At 33.8% G+C, this 19,742-nt stretch overlaps 1 protein-coding gene across 1 annotated transcript; it reads left to right on the forward strand.

The window, feature by feature from the left end:
* Positions 1-145: 145 nt before the first annotated feature.
* On the forward strand, positions 146-10,627 carry LOC115230205 (neuroendocrine convertase 1-like). Its single transcript, XM_029800410.2, has 5 exons — positions 146-400; positions 5,776-5,933; positions 6,250-6,383; positions 8,233-8,352; positions 10,070-10,627. The coding sequence occupies exons 1-5, from the start codon at positions 231-233 to the stop codon at positions 10,340-10,342; spliced, it is 855 nt and encodes a 284-aa protein (XP_029656270.1). The 5' UTR covers positions 146-230; the 3' UTR covers positions 10,343-10,627.
* Positions 10,628-19,742: the final 9,115 nt, after the last annotated feature.

The raw sequence follows: 19,742 nt of genomic DNA on the forward strand, positions 1-19,742 counted from the left end.
ATATATATATATTTATATATATATAATATATATAATATATATATATGTATATCTATATATATATATTATTAGACATACATACATCATGCATACATACATACTACATACATACATACATACATACATACATTATTGTACTGTTTTTTTTCTTTTATTTATTTATTTTCAGCTCTAATTTGACGTGAGAGATATTACAACATCTAATAACTTGGACGTCGAATCCACTTGGGATGAACCAAAATCCGGGATGGATTCAGAACGCAGGTGGCTTCTGGGTAAACCCTTCCTTTGGCTTTGGCTTGTTGAATGCTATGGAATTAATAAACGCCGCTCGACCGACTAAATGGAAAACTGTACCAAAACAACATATCTGTAAAACCGCCACGACCGAATCCAACAAGTAAATAGCTTTCGTATTTATTTGCCTCATGGACCATTTGTGACATTTTGCTTTTATGTTTCGTATTGTTGTTTTTTTTCATTTGTGTGGGTCGTTAAACTGCAGTCAGGCTGGAGCAGCGACTTAAAGAGTTTTTAGTCGAATGAATCGACCCCATTACACGTTTTCATTTATTTAAACCTGGTACTTACTGTGTAAGTTTTTTTTGTTGCCAAACCGCTAAAGTTACGGGGACGTAAACACACCAACACCGTTTGTCAAGCGGTGATGGGGAAGACCACAGACACAAAGACATTGTGTGTGTGTGTGTGTGTGTGTGTACGGCGGGCTTATTACCCGAGGCTGTAACGGAAGACACTTGCTGAAGATGTCACGCAATGGGCCTGTATCCTGAAACATGTGGTTTGGAAGCGAACTTCTAACCTCACAGCTATTCTTGCACCTGTATCTGGTTAAAATCCTTTAATTCTTAATTGACTCAGGCCATATGGCTGCAAGTATGTACCACAGGGTTTAACTGGCTGGTTGATGTAACACCACACTTATAGATAAGTATAGCTGTTGTGTCCTTGATGAAAACTCAACTAACCTAATTACTCATCTCTTCTGAAGAACGACTGGTTTGTTTCATTGGTACAATAACCAACCGTGCATAGATATCAAAAATGTAGTCATGACGACCTATTCGGATTTAAGTACGTACCGAAGCATCGATTAGTTGGTTGTTTGGTTGGCTGGCTGGTTGTTTGGTTGGTATAAAACAACACTGTCAGATGGGTACAGGTGATGCGTGCTTGACATTCAACTACCCCAGCCCACCAGGCTGTAAGTAGGTAACAGAAGGGTGCTTGATTAGGATAACATAGCACTTAAGGCAGCGAGCTGGCAGAATCGTTATCACGCCGGGCAAAACGCTTAATGGCATTTTGTTCGCCTTTACGATCTGAGTTCAAATCCCACCGAAGTCGACTTTGAACTTCATTCCTTTCAGGATCGATAAAATAAGTGTCAGTTGAGCATTGGTGTCAATGTAATGGACATAGTCCCTTCCCCACAAAATTTCAGGCCTTGCGTCTATAGTAGAAAGGATTATTATTATTATTATTATTATTATTATTATTATTATTATTATTTTATTATTATTATTATTATTATCCATCATCATTATTATTATTATTATTATTATTATTATATTATTATTATTATTATTATTATTATTATTATTATTATTATCATTATTATTATTATTTTGGTTTGTCTCAGGTTTGGTCTTATTCCTGGTAGGAATTATGTGGGTAGCGGGTTACTACACGCAACTTTCGGTACCTACAACTTTTTTGCAGTCTTTTAGGGCTTGGAACCCTCCTGGTTATTCTTGCTATCCCTAAGAAACAAACTTTCTGTAAGACCTCTCCTGGGCATTCTATTCCAGTCTCTTTCAACCTTATGTCTATACCTTAACTTACTGTGTATACTATATATACGTCTATATAGGCGAACATTAACGTTTGCCTAATATAGGCGAACGCTAATGTTCGCCAAATTCCATTGAGCGAACATATAGAAACATGTGGCCAGAAAGTGTTTCTAATTTTTCCTTTCCAAAAACTATATGAGAAAAGTTAAGGTTGGAAGAAAGATAAAAGTAAAACGTTTTATGAAAATATTCAAACCTGCTCTCATCGGAAATAACAACAATAATATAAAAACTAGTTAATGATGTGGATTAAAAAAATATGTTTAACATATGAATATAAACAAATTACAGAATACATCTACCAATTGAAATAAAAACGTTCGAAACCAACTAAGTTTGCTCGTAAACCGAAAGCTAATTGGTTAAAATAAAGGCGGGATCTCCGTCAATAATAGCGGTGTATCAGACAAACCGTGACGTTTAAGTTGCATGCGGATTGGTCAAAACTGTTTTCGAAAAACTCGTCTTGTTGGAGCCTTCTAAGAGTTATAAAAAGGAAGACGTCAGTCATTTTACTGCAATTCTCAAGAACTCAACTGTCACTTAAATACATTTTGAAATCTGATGATTACTACGAACGTATGAAAGCGCTAGTTGAACTTTATGAACATTACAAATAGTTTTTTTTTCCTTATGTTTAACACAGTTCAGCATTGTAAAAAAAAAGAATTTTTAATACAATCATAGAAACGTGAAACCAGATCACGTTTTAACTTATTCAACTGATGCATATATATATATATATATATATATATATATATATATATATATATATATATATATATATATATTATATATATCTATAATATATCCACATACATACATACATACATACATACATACATACATACTACATACATACATACATACATATATATATATATACTACACTATACGCACATGGTAATTCATATTATATTTATGATACAAATCTACTGAATCCGCCCCTTTCACATGTTAGATCGTGAGCAATAGGTGTACATATTTATCTACGACTCTTTTACTGAATTCTTAATACCTTTACACAGCCGCAGTAATCCTTTATACATAACGCACGCATTCATAAACATCAATCAACAGACACTTTTCACAATTCAATCACATGAAACTTTTATCACGTCCACTTTAGCCTTGTCATTGTTGGTATTTTTATTGTTTTGTTTGTTGCTATTAGTTGCGGATTTTAGATTTTCTTTCTTTATTTATTTCCTTTCTTTCTTTTACTAATCTCTAATTTTTCAATTCTTTTTTTGTTTGCCTGTTGTTGATTTTCGACCAGACTTCGTAAAGTTTATAATCTGCATCGAAACGTAAACAAAATATTGTTTATCTATCTTTTATCAATCTGTCTGTCTATGTATCGGTCTGTCTATCTATCTGCCTGTTTTGTCTGCCTGTCTCGCAGTCTCTCTCTCTCTCTTTCTCCCCTCTCTCCCCATATATGTGATATATATATATATAGATATATATATTATATATATATATATATATATATATATATATATATAGTGGAGGCGCAATAGCCCGTGTTTAGGGCAGCGGACTCACGTCGTAGGATTGCGATTTCAGTTCCCACCCCGGGCGTTGTGAGTATGTATTGAGCGAAAACACCTAAAAACTCCACAAGGGTCCGGCAAGGGGTGGTGATGAACCCTGGTCTACTCTTTCACCACAAATTTCTCTCACTCTTTCTTCCTGTTTCTGTTGCACCTGTATTTCAAAGGGCCAGCCTTGTCACACTTCGTGTCACCCTCAACGTCCCCGAGAACTACGTTAAAGGTACACCTGTCTGTGGAGTGGTCAGCCACTTGCACGTTAATTTCACGAGCAGGCTGTTTCGTTGACCGGATCAACTGGAACCCTCGTCGTCGTAAGCGACGAAGTGACACGATATATATATACACACACACACACATATATATATTATATATATATAGGCGCAGGAGTGGCTGTGTGGTAAGTAGCTCGTTTACCAACCACATGGTTCCGGGTTCAGTCCCACTGCGTGGCACCTTGGGCAATTGTCTTCTACTATAGCCTCGGGCCGACCAAAGCCTTGTGAGTGGATTTGGTTGACGGAAACTGAAAGAAGCCCGTCGTATATAATTAATATATATATATATATATAATATATTATATATGCATTTGTATATTTGTGGTGAGTGTGTTTGTCCCCCTAGCATTGCTTGACAACCGATGCTGGTGTGTTTATGTCTCCATTACTTAGCGGTTCGGCAAAATAGACCGATAAAATAAGTACTGGGCTTATAAAAGAATAAGTCCCGGGGTCGAGTTGCTCGATTAAAGGCGGTGCTCCAGCATGGCCGCAGTCAAATGACTGAAACAAGTAAAAAAGTAAAAGAGTATATATAAAAGAAGTTTCAAAACGTCAGTGGCTGACCATTACCTTAGTTCTATTCGAACACATAAGACAGCTATTATGCTTACTCCCCACAAAAAATCACCATGTGGATTCTGTTGAGACCAGTAAGAAACAATTATGAACTTTTTTTGTTACACTTGATATGGTTCGTTTTGTCAAGAAGAACCAAAACATGTAAGATTTCTAAGAAAATTAAAATTTAACTTATATAGTGGCGTTTTCAAACTTCTTTTTATAAATATATACCCACTCGTATGCGACTTACACTTATTATATATATATATATAATATATATATATATATATATATATATATATTTTCGGAATGGTCATATTGCCAGTTTAGCCAATAAACACACGCACTATATATTTGGCGTTATTTTGCTTCAGTGATATTTATTTTTTACATTAATCTTAATCTTATTTCGGCCAGAGTTCTTTCGTCACACTCCTGTGACCACATCAGTGGTCCTTTGTTTTCTTCTTTCGTATTTGTGTCTCTCCTTACTAACCGTCAGCCATTTTATTCTTAATTGTATGTCTTCATTTGCGCATGCTTATATCTCTATGTGCGTCTATGTTTATTTAGTGTGTGTGTGGGGGGATGCCTGTAATATTTGTATCTTCTGTTTATATACATTCATGTAATTTGTATTTTGTTTTTGTTGTTGTTGCTTTAATAAAAAATCTTGCAGAACAAATATTTAAACGTATATATATATATATACAGTATTATGCGCTTGGCACTGCGTTGCATCGTTGGCACTGTAAACATGTAACAGACAAGTGCTGGTGCACCCCACCCACTATCTGACGGCAACCTGCAGTGTCATATCCCTCATGCTCTATTTTAAACGTATGTGTGTACGTGTGTGTATGTGTGCATGCGTATAATTGTGTCCGTGTGCTGCGTGTGTCTATGTGTGCGTAAGTGTTTTTGTTTGTCCCCCCACCACTAGTTGACGACCGGTATGTTTACTTCTTCCTAATTTAGCGGTTAACCAAAACAGAACGATAGAATATGTACCGGATACGTAACAATTACTTCTCGAGACTATTTATTCGATTACACACTTCAGTGCGACGTCTCAGCATGGCCGCAGTCCAATGACTGAAACAAGTAAAAGATTATATACATATGTGTGTGTGTATGTATATATATATATATATTATCTATATATTATATACATGCTCATATAATGATATATGTATATATATTATATATATATATATACTTATAATATATATATATATATATATATTATATATATATATATATATATATATATATATATTTAGTATATATCAATATACTTTATATGTACCTATACAATTCGCTCTGTATATCACCCTTCCTATCTTGCTCTATATCTCTCTCTGCCTATCTCTGTATGTATGTACCCACACAGACACGCGCACACACAGACACACACACACACACACACACACACACACACACCACACACACATATGTACACATACACATTCTTGTGTTTTTTACTTATATATTCTGCAGGAAACTTGAAGACGGTGGAGAAGTGAATATTTTGGTTTCGAGTGATCGATGTGAAAACAGCTCAAATGAAGTGATGTATTTAGAACATATACAAGTTGTTATGAATATCGATCATACTCACAGAGGAGACTTGGAAATCTGGGTTATATCACCAAGTGGTAAGTGAACCGATTTCAAAAATGTTCTTCACGTATTCAATGTGGCTGTATGCCGTTATAGCACTTTGCAGAGCAACGATATACTAAATCTTGTCCCACATCATCAGGCACTTTGATTTATGTCCTTTGGTAAATATCCGCTTGATAACTTGAATTCAATGTAGATCTAACCCCTCAGTCAATTTAACAAGTTTATTACACGTTTCATACCCCCGAAGTACTGTAGTTTGGTGTTTCCAATAATGTTCAAATGAATACAAGATGTATCAAACAGTAAAAAGAAAAAATCTTTTTTTCTCATTTCTTTTTCTTTTAGGGACCAGGACGAACTTGTTGCAGAAGAGACCAAAAGATTCATCACCAGAAGGATTTAAGAATTGGTCATTTATGTCGGTACAGACGTGGGGAGAAGATCCTTTAGGAATGTGGAAACTTATTGTTAAGGACACTGTAAGTGTTGCACAGCCTCCCATGTTTTATCCTAACAATATAACGATACATAATAAGCAAGCCATACTATTAACCCTTAAAACGTGGTATTACATGTTTTTCATAGAACCTGGTGTTCGATACTATGATATATCGTTTTGAGCTTATATTATTTATTCATTTCTGAAAATTATTTCCCTTTAACGAAGTTCATTCTCATGCATGAAATTGTAACCGTCTTTTGGAGGCAATGTGACTCAAAATCTCTAAGTTTGATGTAATACTGGGCAATCTTCCTGATGGGATATCCCGCCTGAAAAGCACGACATGAATCATGAAATACAAATCCCTTCTTGGATGGGACTCCACTCTACCAATAAAATATTCCCTGAATATTTTTAGATTTATTTATTCAGTGACTAAATAAACTGAGGCAACAAAGAAATGAAAGAATTATGTTACATACACAACGCTGTGTGATTCATGGAACTCTATATTTAAGATTCTGGGCGTTTCTTACAAGTGAATTACAATTAGTAAGATTTGTTTATCAGAGGCATATTTTATCCAAAATTGATTCTGTTTGTCTGCAGATCTGAGATAGTCTTCATATTCTAACAGATTTCTGATCTTCTAAGTCTCCCAAATTTTTCAGGTTCGCCCTAATATTCATCTCTCTTCTAATTTTTCAGCTGTCTTGTAATATTCCATCTCCCTAAAGTATTCGGCTATACCTTGATTTTCTAACTTTCTCAAATCAGTCTAACTCTCCCACAAGAAAAGGATTTTCGGAGAAGTTGCTTTAATAATTTTAAAACATCCTTAATCCATTCATAAACTCAGTTAATCCTTAATCCATAACATTAAATAATCTATAAATTTGGTTAAATCATAATTTTAGCCTATCCATAATGTCAGTCCATTCATAATTTTAATCCTTTGATTCCTAATCTTAATCCATAATTTTAATCAAATGTGATCCATAATCTATACCAGTGTATAAATTTAGTCAATACATACTTTCATTCGATCTGCCATCTTAATCAAACAATAATCTCATTTAATCCATAATCTTAATTAACCTGCAATCATAATCAATTGATAAGCATAGTTAATCTATAAACTTATCTAGTATATAAACTTAAGCAATCCATAATTTTAATTAATCTTTAATATCATTTATTCCTTAATTACAGACAGTCTTTAATTATAATCACCCCATAGTCGCATTACATCCATAATCTTCAATTCAAAATTTTAATTAATCCCAAATTTCAATTAATCCAACCATTTAATCGATAATCTTTATCAATCCACAATATCAATGAATCCATAATTATGTTCAATATATAATCTCATACCATTGTCATAGACACATGCAAAGAATCGTTAGAGTGTCGGACAAAATGGTTAGTGGCATTTCTTCCTTTTTTTTCGTTTTGTAACGTTCTGAGTTGAAATTCCTTTATTTTTCAAGGTTTCGGGGATGATAAAATAAATACCTGTTAAGAACTAGATTACATGTAATCAACTGACCCTCTCTCCTTAGAATCTTCAACCTTGTACGAATGTTTGACGTCGTCGTCGTCGTCGTCAACGTCATCATCATCATCATCACCATCACCATCATCATCATCATCATCATCATCATCATCATCATTATTGTTGTCCGTCTTTACGATCTGAGTCGATAAATAAAGTACGAGTTTGAAAACTGAAGGAACATCGCAATCGACTTAACACCTCCCGCAAAATTTCAGGCATTGTGTCTATAGTAGAAAGGATTATTATTATTATTATTATTATTATTATTATTATTATTATTATTATTATTATTATTATTATTTTATTATTATTATTATCATTACAGGAATTATTTCCAAATTCATCTGGTATTGTGAAGAATGTAACCTTTGTGTTCTATGGAACCTCTGAAGCACCTGACCATGTTATCAGAGCAGGAGGACAACGTCTCTATCCTACGGATATGGTAATACTCGCGCATTAATGCCCAACACGCAAATAGACACACAAACATAAATACACGGTTATTTATTGTAAAAGATATTACATTATACACCATCTATGACAAATAATCTGTTCGACTGCTTAAAATAATATTTAACGATGTTAGCACACACACACACACACACACACACACACACACACACATACACACGTATACTTTCCCTTAATCTTTTATACTTAAATGTTTTTATTCCTTTACTTTTTTCACTTGCTTTTGTTTTTAAGCCTTTGAGTTATTTTATTTGCCCCCCTTCCTTTGGTGGGCTGCTAACTTTCGAGGGCGTAACGCTCTGACAGCGGTTGCCAAGCGGTGTGATGGCAGACACAAAGATATGCACATCCATATGTGTGTCTGTGTGTGTATGCGTGTGCATATCCATCCATCCATCCATCCATCCATCCATACATACATACATACATATATATAGTGACCTTTTACAAACAAAGAAGACGAAGACGGGTGTGTAAACAACAAACAGATGCATTAGTTTAACGCTCGGGAAGTGAGAAAGTCTTTTACATTTCGAGCCTATGTTCTTGGATAGAAAGGAACACAGAAATAAACAGGGAGAAAAAATAGAAAAAGGTTTAGTGGCTAGCGATATAACATAGATATTATAACCGTATCCTAGAATTTCCAAAACACACACACACACACTCTCTCTCTCTCTCTCTCTCTCTCTCTCTCTCTCTATATATATATATATATATATATATATATATATATATATATATTTAATGTGTTTTCAAGTACATATTTTAGTATGCTAGTTTAGGGTGTAGTGATAGGGCTGATGAGCGTTGTAAGCTATGTCTGACCGATTATAGTTAATGCGGCTCTCCTCTCCAACATGAAGATCTGAAGCTTAGGTATTTCAGAATGTGGATAGAACTGGTATTTGCAGCCCATTACCTAGTCATTCTGGTGGTTTTAAACAGAGTGCTATATTATGTCCGTTGCTTAAAGAATAATTGAACCTCTACCCTGAACACTTACAACACCTCCACTTGCATATTATCTATTTTTATTACCTTTTTTTCTCTCTTCTCTTGTCTCCCCAATATTTTCCGTTAATACCTGATGAAGGACTACGTCCAAAACGTTATAAATTTGGCTCTGTTACACTTATTACTCTCTTCAGCGCCAGCCTATGAAACCACGTGGCTTTGTGGTTAGGGCATTCGGCTAACGATCGTAAGATCATGAGTTCGATTCTTGGCGCTGCGTTGTGTCCATGAGCAAGACACTTTATTTTACGTTGCTCCGATTCACTCAATTGGCAAATATGAGTTGTACCTGTATTTCAAAGGGTGAGTCTTGTCATTTTTTTGTGTTACATTGTATCACCTTGAAGACTACATTAACGCTAAGTGTGTCTGTTGAATATTCAGACACTCCTTATAAATATAGCTCCACTCTCGTCGAGATCGGATCAACTGGAACTCTCGTCATCATAACTGTAGGAGTACCAGTTTTTTTAGAGCACCAACCAAAAATATTATCTTGAATATCCGTTGTACTTTTATTGTTTTCGTTTTGCAGTTTGTTTTTATTTTCCTTTTGCTATAGCTTTACATGTCTTTTTAAAACTATTTTCTGTTTTGTTTATTTCCGCTTAAAATAATGTTGTTTTTTTTGTTTTTTTTTTTCTCTCCAAACTTTTTTCTTGTTTATGCAGATTCCGATCGCACCGACGTCGTCTGACGAATTTCTCAAACTTTCAACAGCGGAACTCAACTCAATACTGAACACACCAACCAGAGTCAGCGGGACAGAGTATGCACCAACATACAGCGCGAAAGTACGGACCAAACTGGAATCGGCACGCTATAAGTATCTGCTGAGACAACTCAAAGAAAAAGAAGCGGAACAGGAAAGGAGGTGGCAGCGACAACGGGACAGACAACTGAGGAAATGGAAGAACCAATACGACCGGTATTCCTACTACTAAAAAATAGATAAACTGGAATCACAGAATATAGTGATCATATGGCGAATGAACAGTCTAATCAAGAATAATCAGAGAATATACAGAACAGCAGAATAACATAATAATAGTATAAGGGGGGTGGCTGGTAAATGTTGGTTTATAAAGCTCCTCATATATATCTTCCATACAGTTCTTTTATTCTTATAATTATGTTGTTTTATTTTGTTTTGTTTTTCTGTTGATTTATTTGTTTATTCCTTTTATTGTTCTTAGTTTGCAATTTGCAATAAAGCTGTTAAAAATATCCATGTTCGTTAATTGATTTCATTTATTAGTTTATAACTAAATTAGTGGTTCATATAATATGCGCAGGCGTTGCTATGTAGTAAGGAGTTCCCAAACACATGGTCTCAGCTCCAGTTCCACTCTGTAGCCCCTTGGGCTGGTGCCTTCTACTAAAGTGGCAGAGCGACCGAAGCCTTGCGAGTGGGCACCCTGTCCCTTTTCTTTTTTTTCTCATCCCTCCCTAATTCCCCTATCCCTCTGCCTCTATCTCTCTCCTCTCCTTCCAAGTGACCGGTGTTCCGCATAGCCTGACCTTTCTTTCTTGGTTCGACTACCATCCGTGCAACAAATACATTACTTCCCATGCCAGTCATCTCTTATGTCCCTGCCGTAAGGCTTCACTTCCACACACGCCAGCTTAATTTAATTCGTCCTTAGTCGAAAGACATCTGTTGTTAATGTCCTGTTTTCTGCATTTGTATTTGTGTACCATTTCTCCGTTTTTTTTCGTCCTTGTTTTCGTAAACATTAGCTGCTTTCTTCCAAGGAATCTAGTGCTCTTAGCTTAGATTTTCCTTGGGGCTAGCCAGTTTGGAGCAGCCGAACCTTCAAAGATAATCTGGAACTCGAGTGACGAAAGAAAACTCCGAATGACCTGTCCTTGTTTTTCATCTCATTTTTTGCATCATCTAACTGTCTGGATATTCTTGTCCCATTTTTTGTATATATATATATATATATATATATATATATATATATGTAACAATGAATGATTTCATTTCAATATCTAATGTATATTATCTTAAGCCAATAGCACTGTCAAATCTTCAGAGATGCGTGACTCATATGTAATTTTACTGGATTATATTCATACGTACATTCAAACATGTTATATATAAAACTTTATCCACATTATTTATCCACAATAGTAACCACACTATTGGATGTTGTGATGCATCGCTGGTCACACTGTGCCTCCAATTGTATCTTGATTTCAAGATGTAAAAAATTCTTATCTTTTTAAACTTATGAATGCATTTATGTATTATGTGTTTGTTTGTCTGTCTATCTATCTATCTATCTATCTATCTATCTATCTATCTATCTATCTATCTATCTATCTATCTATCTATCTATCTATCTATCTATCTATCTATCTATCTATTTCTATCTATCTGTCTGTGTGTCAGTTTGTCTATCCGTCTCCACCCTCTCTCTCTCCACCTCCACACACAATATATATATATATGTGTGTGTGTGTGTGTGTGTGTGCGCGCGCGCGTGTGCATATATGCATAAAAAGGTACATATTTACAATATTTTTAGGAAGAATATATATTATGTATATAAATATAATTAGAGGATGTGTAAACCTCATGAAAGGATGGTTTCATCCAAAGAAATTCAAATACCTAGTATTTTCAGGGAATGAATTTCCTGCAAATAATAGGTATATATAAAAAACAGTTCACATTCATTTAAAAGGAGAAAAGAAAATGAAGATTAAGAAGTCAATAATTGTTCATTATTCACAGCAAATTGGTCATCTTCACTTACACCTGTTTCAGTTGAGACTCAATAAACATTGAATTTACATTAATGGGACATCAGAGCAAAAAAGGTGTACATTTTTTTTTCTCCAAACTTCATGTTTATGCAAGTTCCGATCACACCGACGTAGGCGCAGGAGTAGCTGTGTGGTAAGTAGCTTGCTTACCAGCCACATAGTTCTGGGTTCAGTCCCACTGCGTGGCACCTTGGGCAAGTGTCTTCTACTATAGCCTCGGGCCGACCAATGCCTTGTGAGTGGATTTGGTAGACGGAAACTGAAAGAAGCTCGTATATATATATATATATTATGTATATATATATATATATATATATATATATATATATATATATATATATATATATATAATGTATGTGTGTGTGGTATATGTGTGTGTCTGTGTTTGTCCCCCTAACATCGCTTGACAACCGATGCCGGTGTGTTTACGTCCCCGTAACTTACCAGTTCAGCAAAAGAGAGCGATAGAATAAGTACTAGGCTTACAAAGAATAAGTCCTGGAATCAATTTGCTCAACTAAAGGCGGTGCTCCAGAATGGCCGCAGTCAAATGACTGAAACAAGTAAAAGTGTAAAAGAGTATTTGGATGTTATATGTGTGCTTATCAATTCACTTTAGCAGAAAATGACCAATTTTCTGTCAATACTAAACAATTATTAAATTCCAAATCTCCGTTTACTTTTCTTCTATTATATATGTGTGTGTTTTTGTACGTGAGTGTGTGTGTGTCTGTTCGTGCGTGTGTGCGTATGTGTGTGCAGTTAGATAGACGGATATAGATATATTGATATATACATACATATAAAGTGTAAGTGTACTTATATATATATATGTATACATATATATATCTATGTATATGTGTGTATATGTGTGTGTTTGTGTGTGTGTGTGTGTGCGTGCGTGTGTGAGTCTGTGATTGTGTAGTGAATCCAGGATGCACGAATCTATTATCCACCATCTACATCTATCACTGTACGTGGTTGAACACATCAGCCATATTGTTTTCTAGAGTTCCTCCCCTTTCAGTTCTTAATTATAACACTTCAGTGCAAGGGACAATCCACAATCACTTCCATGTTGCCTGAACCAAAATAACTAACAATTATTAATTATGTATCCCTAATTCCTCCCGAATTTGCGCTTCATTTTGCAGCAGTGCATAAATTAAATATCAGTCCAGAATTATGGCCGATAGAGAGTCCTATACACCTGTCATGAATTTCTGTCGTCGTCGTAATGTTAGAAAATACAACAGCAGAAACTACAGCTATTGTTATTGAACGGTGGTGTTCTTGTTGTTCATGGAAAAGCATGAAGTTATTATGAAAGGAATGAATGCTGTTGTTGATTTTGACTTTACTGCTTCAGACAATTTTTGACTCGAAGACGTGTATTGACGTAGTTTCCAGCATAAACACGGTGTGCGCCTACACACACACACACACACACACACACAAACACAAACACATACACACACACACAAACACACACACACATACACACACACACTCATATATATATATATATATATATATATATATATATACATATATATATTCACATGTGTATACATATATGTATGTGTGCATGTATGTATATACAAACATGGATATATACATCAGTCCTTGTCTCTCCCTCACTCCCTCTCAATATACATATACGCATATATATATATCATACACATACATACATACATACATACATACATATATGTGTGTATATGTATATGTGCATTGTGCGTATGAGTACGTATGTTCCTCCTCTCACACATGCACATATATGCATATGCATAATATATACCTACATAATACCTACCTGCCTTCATATATATATATACATACATACATACATAAACACACACACACATATATATGTATATATGTATATATACATAGACACACACGTACACACATATATGTAACATACTCAATATGGTAATCATTATCTCCTTCTTGAAGTGAAAGAGAATGTTTATTTTATTATTCATATTTCTTACTTCGTCTTATTGTTGTTCATTTCTTCTGGTGCGCGTTCCTCTTCATTGTTGCTTTTTTGCTGCTATCGTTGTTGTTGTTGTTGTTGTTGTTGTTGTTGTTGCTGATCTTTTTGCTGTTTAGTTATTGTTTTTGTGTTAATGTTATTTCTATTGTTGTTGTTTTTTGCCGTTATTATTTTCTTTTTTTTCTTCTCTGGAATATCTTGGATGCCACCAAATATACTCGAAGAAAACAAGATGAAACGAATGTGAAATAGGACACTGAATATAAAAGGAGGAAATTAGCTGGTGGACTATATTAACAATGACATTGAGAAGACGAATAGTAGTAATAATGATGATGATGATGGTGATGATGATGATGATGATGATAATAATAATAATAATGATAGTAGTAGTAGTAGTAGTAGTAGTAGTAGTAATATTGATATAATTAATAATAATAATAATAATAATAATAATAATAATAATAATAATATAATAATAATAAAGTAATTATAATAAAAGTAATAACAACATTACATGCGCGTAACAATGCATGTGTGTGTGTATGTATGTATATATATATATATATATATATTATATATATATATATATATATAAAGCCTGAAAGAGAGGTGCTTCTGATAGAGGCCTCCCAAACTTTAAGACGCATGGAAACATATCAAACTGCTTGACATGATAATAATGATGATGATAATAATAATAATGACTACACTAAATCTGGTGGTGGTGGTGTGGTGGTTGTTGTGGTGTGGAGGGCTAAGTAGATTAACTGGTACTTATTTTATCGATCCTAAGGCAAAGGCAATGTCGACTTTTGTGGAGTCGGAACTCAGAACGTAAAGACGGACGAAATGCCGCTAAGCATCTTTCCCAGTGTGGTAACGACTCTACCAGCTCATATATATATATATATACATATATATATATATATATGTGTGTGTGTGTGTGTATATCTTTTAATTACGTTTACAGGATACGTTTTGAATAGGTACATAAAAGTTCCTATTGAATTATGTCCACTACAGCCTAATGATGCCACCTAGCAACAATCAGTTTTTTGGGGTGGCACTGAGCTGTACCGATATAATGTAGGATATAGTAATAACAATAATAGTCCTTGATTGGAATTTATAAATATTTATATATATGTATGTATTATTTTCTGCGCAAAATAAAAATAATTGATAATAAACAACAACAATAATATAGGTAGTTGCAAGCGTTAAATAGCGTTAGATAGCTATAGAATTGAAATTCGTACTTATCAAAATGGCACACGAGGCGCCTAGCTGTTAGAAAGAGTTAAAACCTCCAGATAAACCATTGAATAATACAACAGAATACAACAGTATTTGGGCAAACGGGTAAAGAATCTAGATATACCATCGCAGCTAAATGCTTTATAATCTGGCATTTGGATACTCTTGTATCATGGTTTCGAGTTCTGACGAAAAAGTCATAACTCTCATCAGAAAGATTTACCAAGTGAAAAAATTCAACTCGGTTCGTTGAAGTCTGCTGGTGTTCTGAATTTCTGTGCGCCAAATATCAGAACAGCTTCAGTGTAAATGTATTAATATGGAGTAAATATTCAAATGTGAATATTCATATAAATATCATTATTATTATTATCTGCGGTAAATATGAATAATTGATAATAACAACAACAATAATATAGGTGGTTCAAGGCTTTAAATTGCGTTAGATAGTTATTGAATTAAAATTTATATATCAAAGGACACGAGATGCCTACATGCAAGAAAGTAACTCCCACTATATATATATATTATATATATATATATATATATATATATATATTATATAAAAGGGCTTAGTAAAATAAATTACTTTGCCGCATACTGAACTCATTAGAAATAGTAGCTAAAAAAACTTTTTTAAACTATTTCTAATACTTAAGAAAACCTCTCTCATATAGTGTTTGCTCAATCAACTCACGAAAGTATGGGGGTAAAGACATTAAAAAATCAAATGCAAGGTTATTTGAGAACGTACGTTTCAAGATTAGTAAACTCGACATTTCTATCATCAGCTCAGAACTCCTTGGTTTGGATTTGAAAACACTGAAAGTGTGAGCATACCCTTTCGGCTTCTTATCGCTTCTGAAGATCTGCTCGAAACTAACAGTGCCAGCAACTCAAATATGCAAGCGAAGAATTTCTGTTCTCCCTTTCCACCAGCGTGGGTTAAAATCAGTAAACACTATGCTTTTTTCGGTAAAATCCGAGGCATTAATAGAGAGAGATGAATTATAATTTCAACAATTGAGGGTAAAATTAATTAATTATTAATCAATTTCACCAAGCATAGTGTTTACTGATTTTAACCCACGCTGGTGGAAAGGGGAGAGCAGAAATTCTTCGCTTGCATATTTGAGTTTGCTGGCACTGTTAGTTTCGAGCAAATCTTCAGAAGCGATAAGAAGCCGAAAGGGTATGCTCCCACTTCAGTGTTTTCAAATCCAAACCAAGGAGTTCTGAGCTGATGATAGAAATGTCGAGTTGACTAATCTTGAAACGTACGTTCTCAAATAACCTTGCATTTGATTTTGTAATGTCTTTACCCCCATACTTTCGTGAGTTGAATTGAGCAAACACTATATGAGAGAGGTTTTCTTTAGTATTAGAAATAGTTTTAAAAAAGTTTTTTTTAGCTACTATTTTAATGAGTTCAGTATGCGGCAAAGTAATTTATTTTACTAAGCCCTTTTATATAATGTAATAATTAGAATTCGCCTTAATGGTCCCTTTGCATACTGAATACTGGTGAAATTGATTAATAATTAATTAATTTTACCCTCAATTGTTGAATTATATATATATATATATATAATATTATATATAATATATATATGCAATAAAGGTGGAATATAATTAATTTAATAAAATAATCAATTTCACCTAGTAGATTTGTCGCATATATCTGGGTAAAAACGGTAAGATAACAAAAGAAAGAAAGAGAATTCAATATTATGTAAATAGAGGAAATTTATCTATAAAATAATATGTACAATTATACAATAGTCAAGATAAAACTGTGAGTTTCGGATGCCGAAGTGGAAATCCACAACAACATCTCTTCTATTATTCTGGGCAGATAACTCACAGTTTTATCTGACTATATATATATACATATATGTGCATATATATATATATATATATAATATATATATATATACATACATATATATATAATATATATATATATATATATATATATATATATATATATATATATACTATATATATATAATATTATTAAGTAAAAAGATGGGAATATTTGATGGATATAATTTATTAACATTTTTAATATATATATATATATTATATATATATATATATATATATATATATATATATATATATACACATACATATTCGAGTTATAGTTGATCAAATAGTCCTTCGTACATGACTTGCACTTTTTTTATTTATTAAGACCCGAATGTGACAAGGTAAAATAATTTGCATGGATGAGATATAATCTCAAGGTAGAAAACATTGCCACGGTATATTTTTCACTTCATTTTGTCGGAGTCCAAGATAGTCGGTTTCGATATTACTAACTTGTCGAACGAGATACTTGCAGTGTCTGTTCAAAATTGTTGCTTTCTGAATTCCAGTTATGTCGTGTAGAACAGCAGCAGCCTCCTCCTTGTGGATGAGGACAAGAAATTTGGAGAAATGTGAGATATCGATAGAAAATACACCTATGTCAAACAGAATGACGTGTCGTTTGGTGCAACATATCCCGCACGCCGTAATATTAAAAACGAGTAAAAATATTCTGGTATAAAATCTAGAACAGGACACAGATACATACGTACATACGCACATATTGACACACGTGCACAAAAGGATGCACATATCCATACGTATAAAATAAATAAATAAATAAAAATAAAATTAGACCATATTTGTCGAAAACATGTTTGGAGTTATTTTATTTTCAGAAATAAAAAAGAAAAATTTAAAATTTATGGAAAGAAATGTTCATAAACCGTTGTTGTTTATCAAAATCTGACATTGCTTCCATATTTTCCGTGTAATTCCTGTTCATGGAATGGCAGAGTGGAAAAAAAAAAGCATAGGTTTAAATTTGTTGTCTTAGAAACAAGGTCGGTTTGATTGACAAATTGTTGCTAAAAGCGTCGATCTGGGTGGCTTTTTTTTTGTTTTTTGTTTTTGTAAACCAGCAGCAACAACAACAAGAGCAATAACAAGAAATAGTTCTTAGATAACACTCAATGTTTGCTTATGCGTTTTATATTGCTTGTGGAATTATTTTATTTCACATATCTTTCGGTTGTTACGACAACGAATCGGATGGCCATATATATATACATATATATATATATATATCTATACAATATGTTACATTACTCGGTAGTCAAGATAAAACTCTGAGTTTCAGATGCCGAAGTGGAAATCCACAACACCATCTCCTCGGTTATCTGGCTATTTGAAAACGTTATGAAAAAATACCGTTAAAAATGAAGGGAAATTACTCTGTTATAACTCTGCTTTGCCTGCGTACTTAACATCGCTCGCATTTTTCGTCATAAAAAATTATATAAAACCATAAAAATATATAAAAATATATAAAAATATATAAAATCTTCTTGGGACATAACACAGAAAGCATGTTCTATCCGTTTTCTTTAGGAGACCAAAAACGTAACAGAAATTTAGTCACATGTGGGCATGATCCGAAAAGCTCTGTCCTTGTATTTAGACATGTGGTAGGGTCTAAGCTGCTTTTCCAGATAAGCCATCTCTCCATGTCGCATAAACCGCACCTTCCGCTGCCGTTAGTATAGGGCTTACATCTGGCCAAAATCTTCCATTGTATGTTATAATCGACACCTTTATCTCTTAAAGACCAAATATGATTGGATAATTGTGTCGCTTTTCTTTTGTTCCAGTGCCTAAAGCTCAAAGTGTGGTTATTGAACCTGGCCTTGAAATTACCCTCTGTTAGGCCCACGTATTTCTTCGTCGAAACGGTGTCTTTAGTGGTTATAGAGTTTACGGTAGCTTCATATATGATGGTCTTGGACATGCAAGCTCCATTTAGCGGGCACAATTCTTTATTCCTGCATGAACAGCTGTTTTCTTCTTGTGTTTTTAGTATGTTATGATTGATTATGTTTTTAAAATTGTAGTTAAACTAAAACTAATTTTAAATTGTGTCTATTGAAGAGTTTCCTATAAGCATGGTTAACTGGAAAATGTCTATCTATCAGTGCTAGGAAATATTTACCTATATTGAAGGCCACCTCGGGTGAGTAAGGGGGCGTAAACCAGATGACCTTCTTATTTCTATTATTCCTTTTCCTTACTGTTGGGCTGGTGATAGGTGTATATTTTATTTTTTCGCTAAAATTTTTAGCGTTAGGGACGTATTAAGGGATCCATTTGTTTCGTCAGGGGAGATATTCCTGTACATAGAAATCAGAACAGATTTTATAGTGAAGAGAAATATGAGTGATTTAAATGGCTTTATAGCGGTTTTGACTGCTATTCTAAAGTTGTATGGGTTTTGTAAT

The sequence above is a fragment of the Octopus sinensis genome, unplaced genomic scaffold (assembly GCF_006345805.1).
Source record: "Octopus sinensis unplaced genomic scaffold, ASM634580v1 Contig14902, whole genome shotgun sequence".
NCBI classification, from domain to species: Eukaryota; Metazoa; Mollusca; class Cephalopoda; order Octopoda; family Octopodidae; genus Octopus; species Octopus sinensis.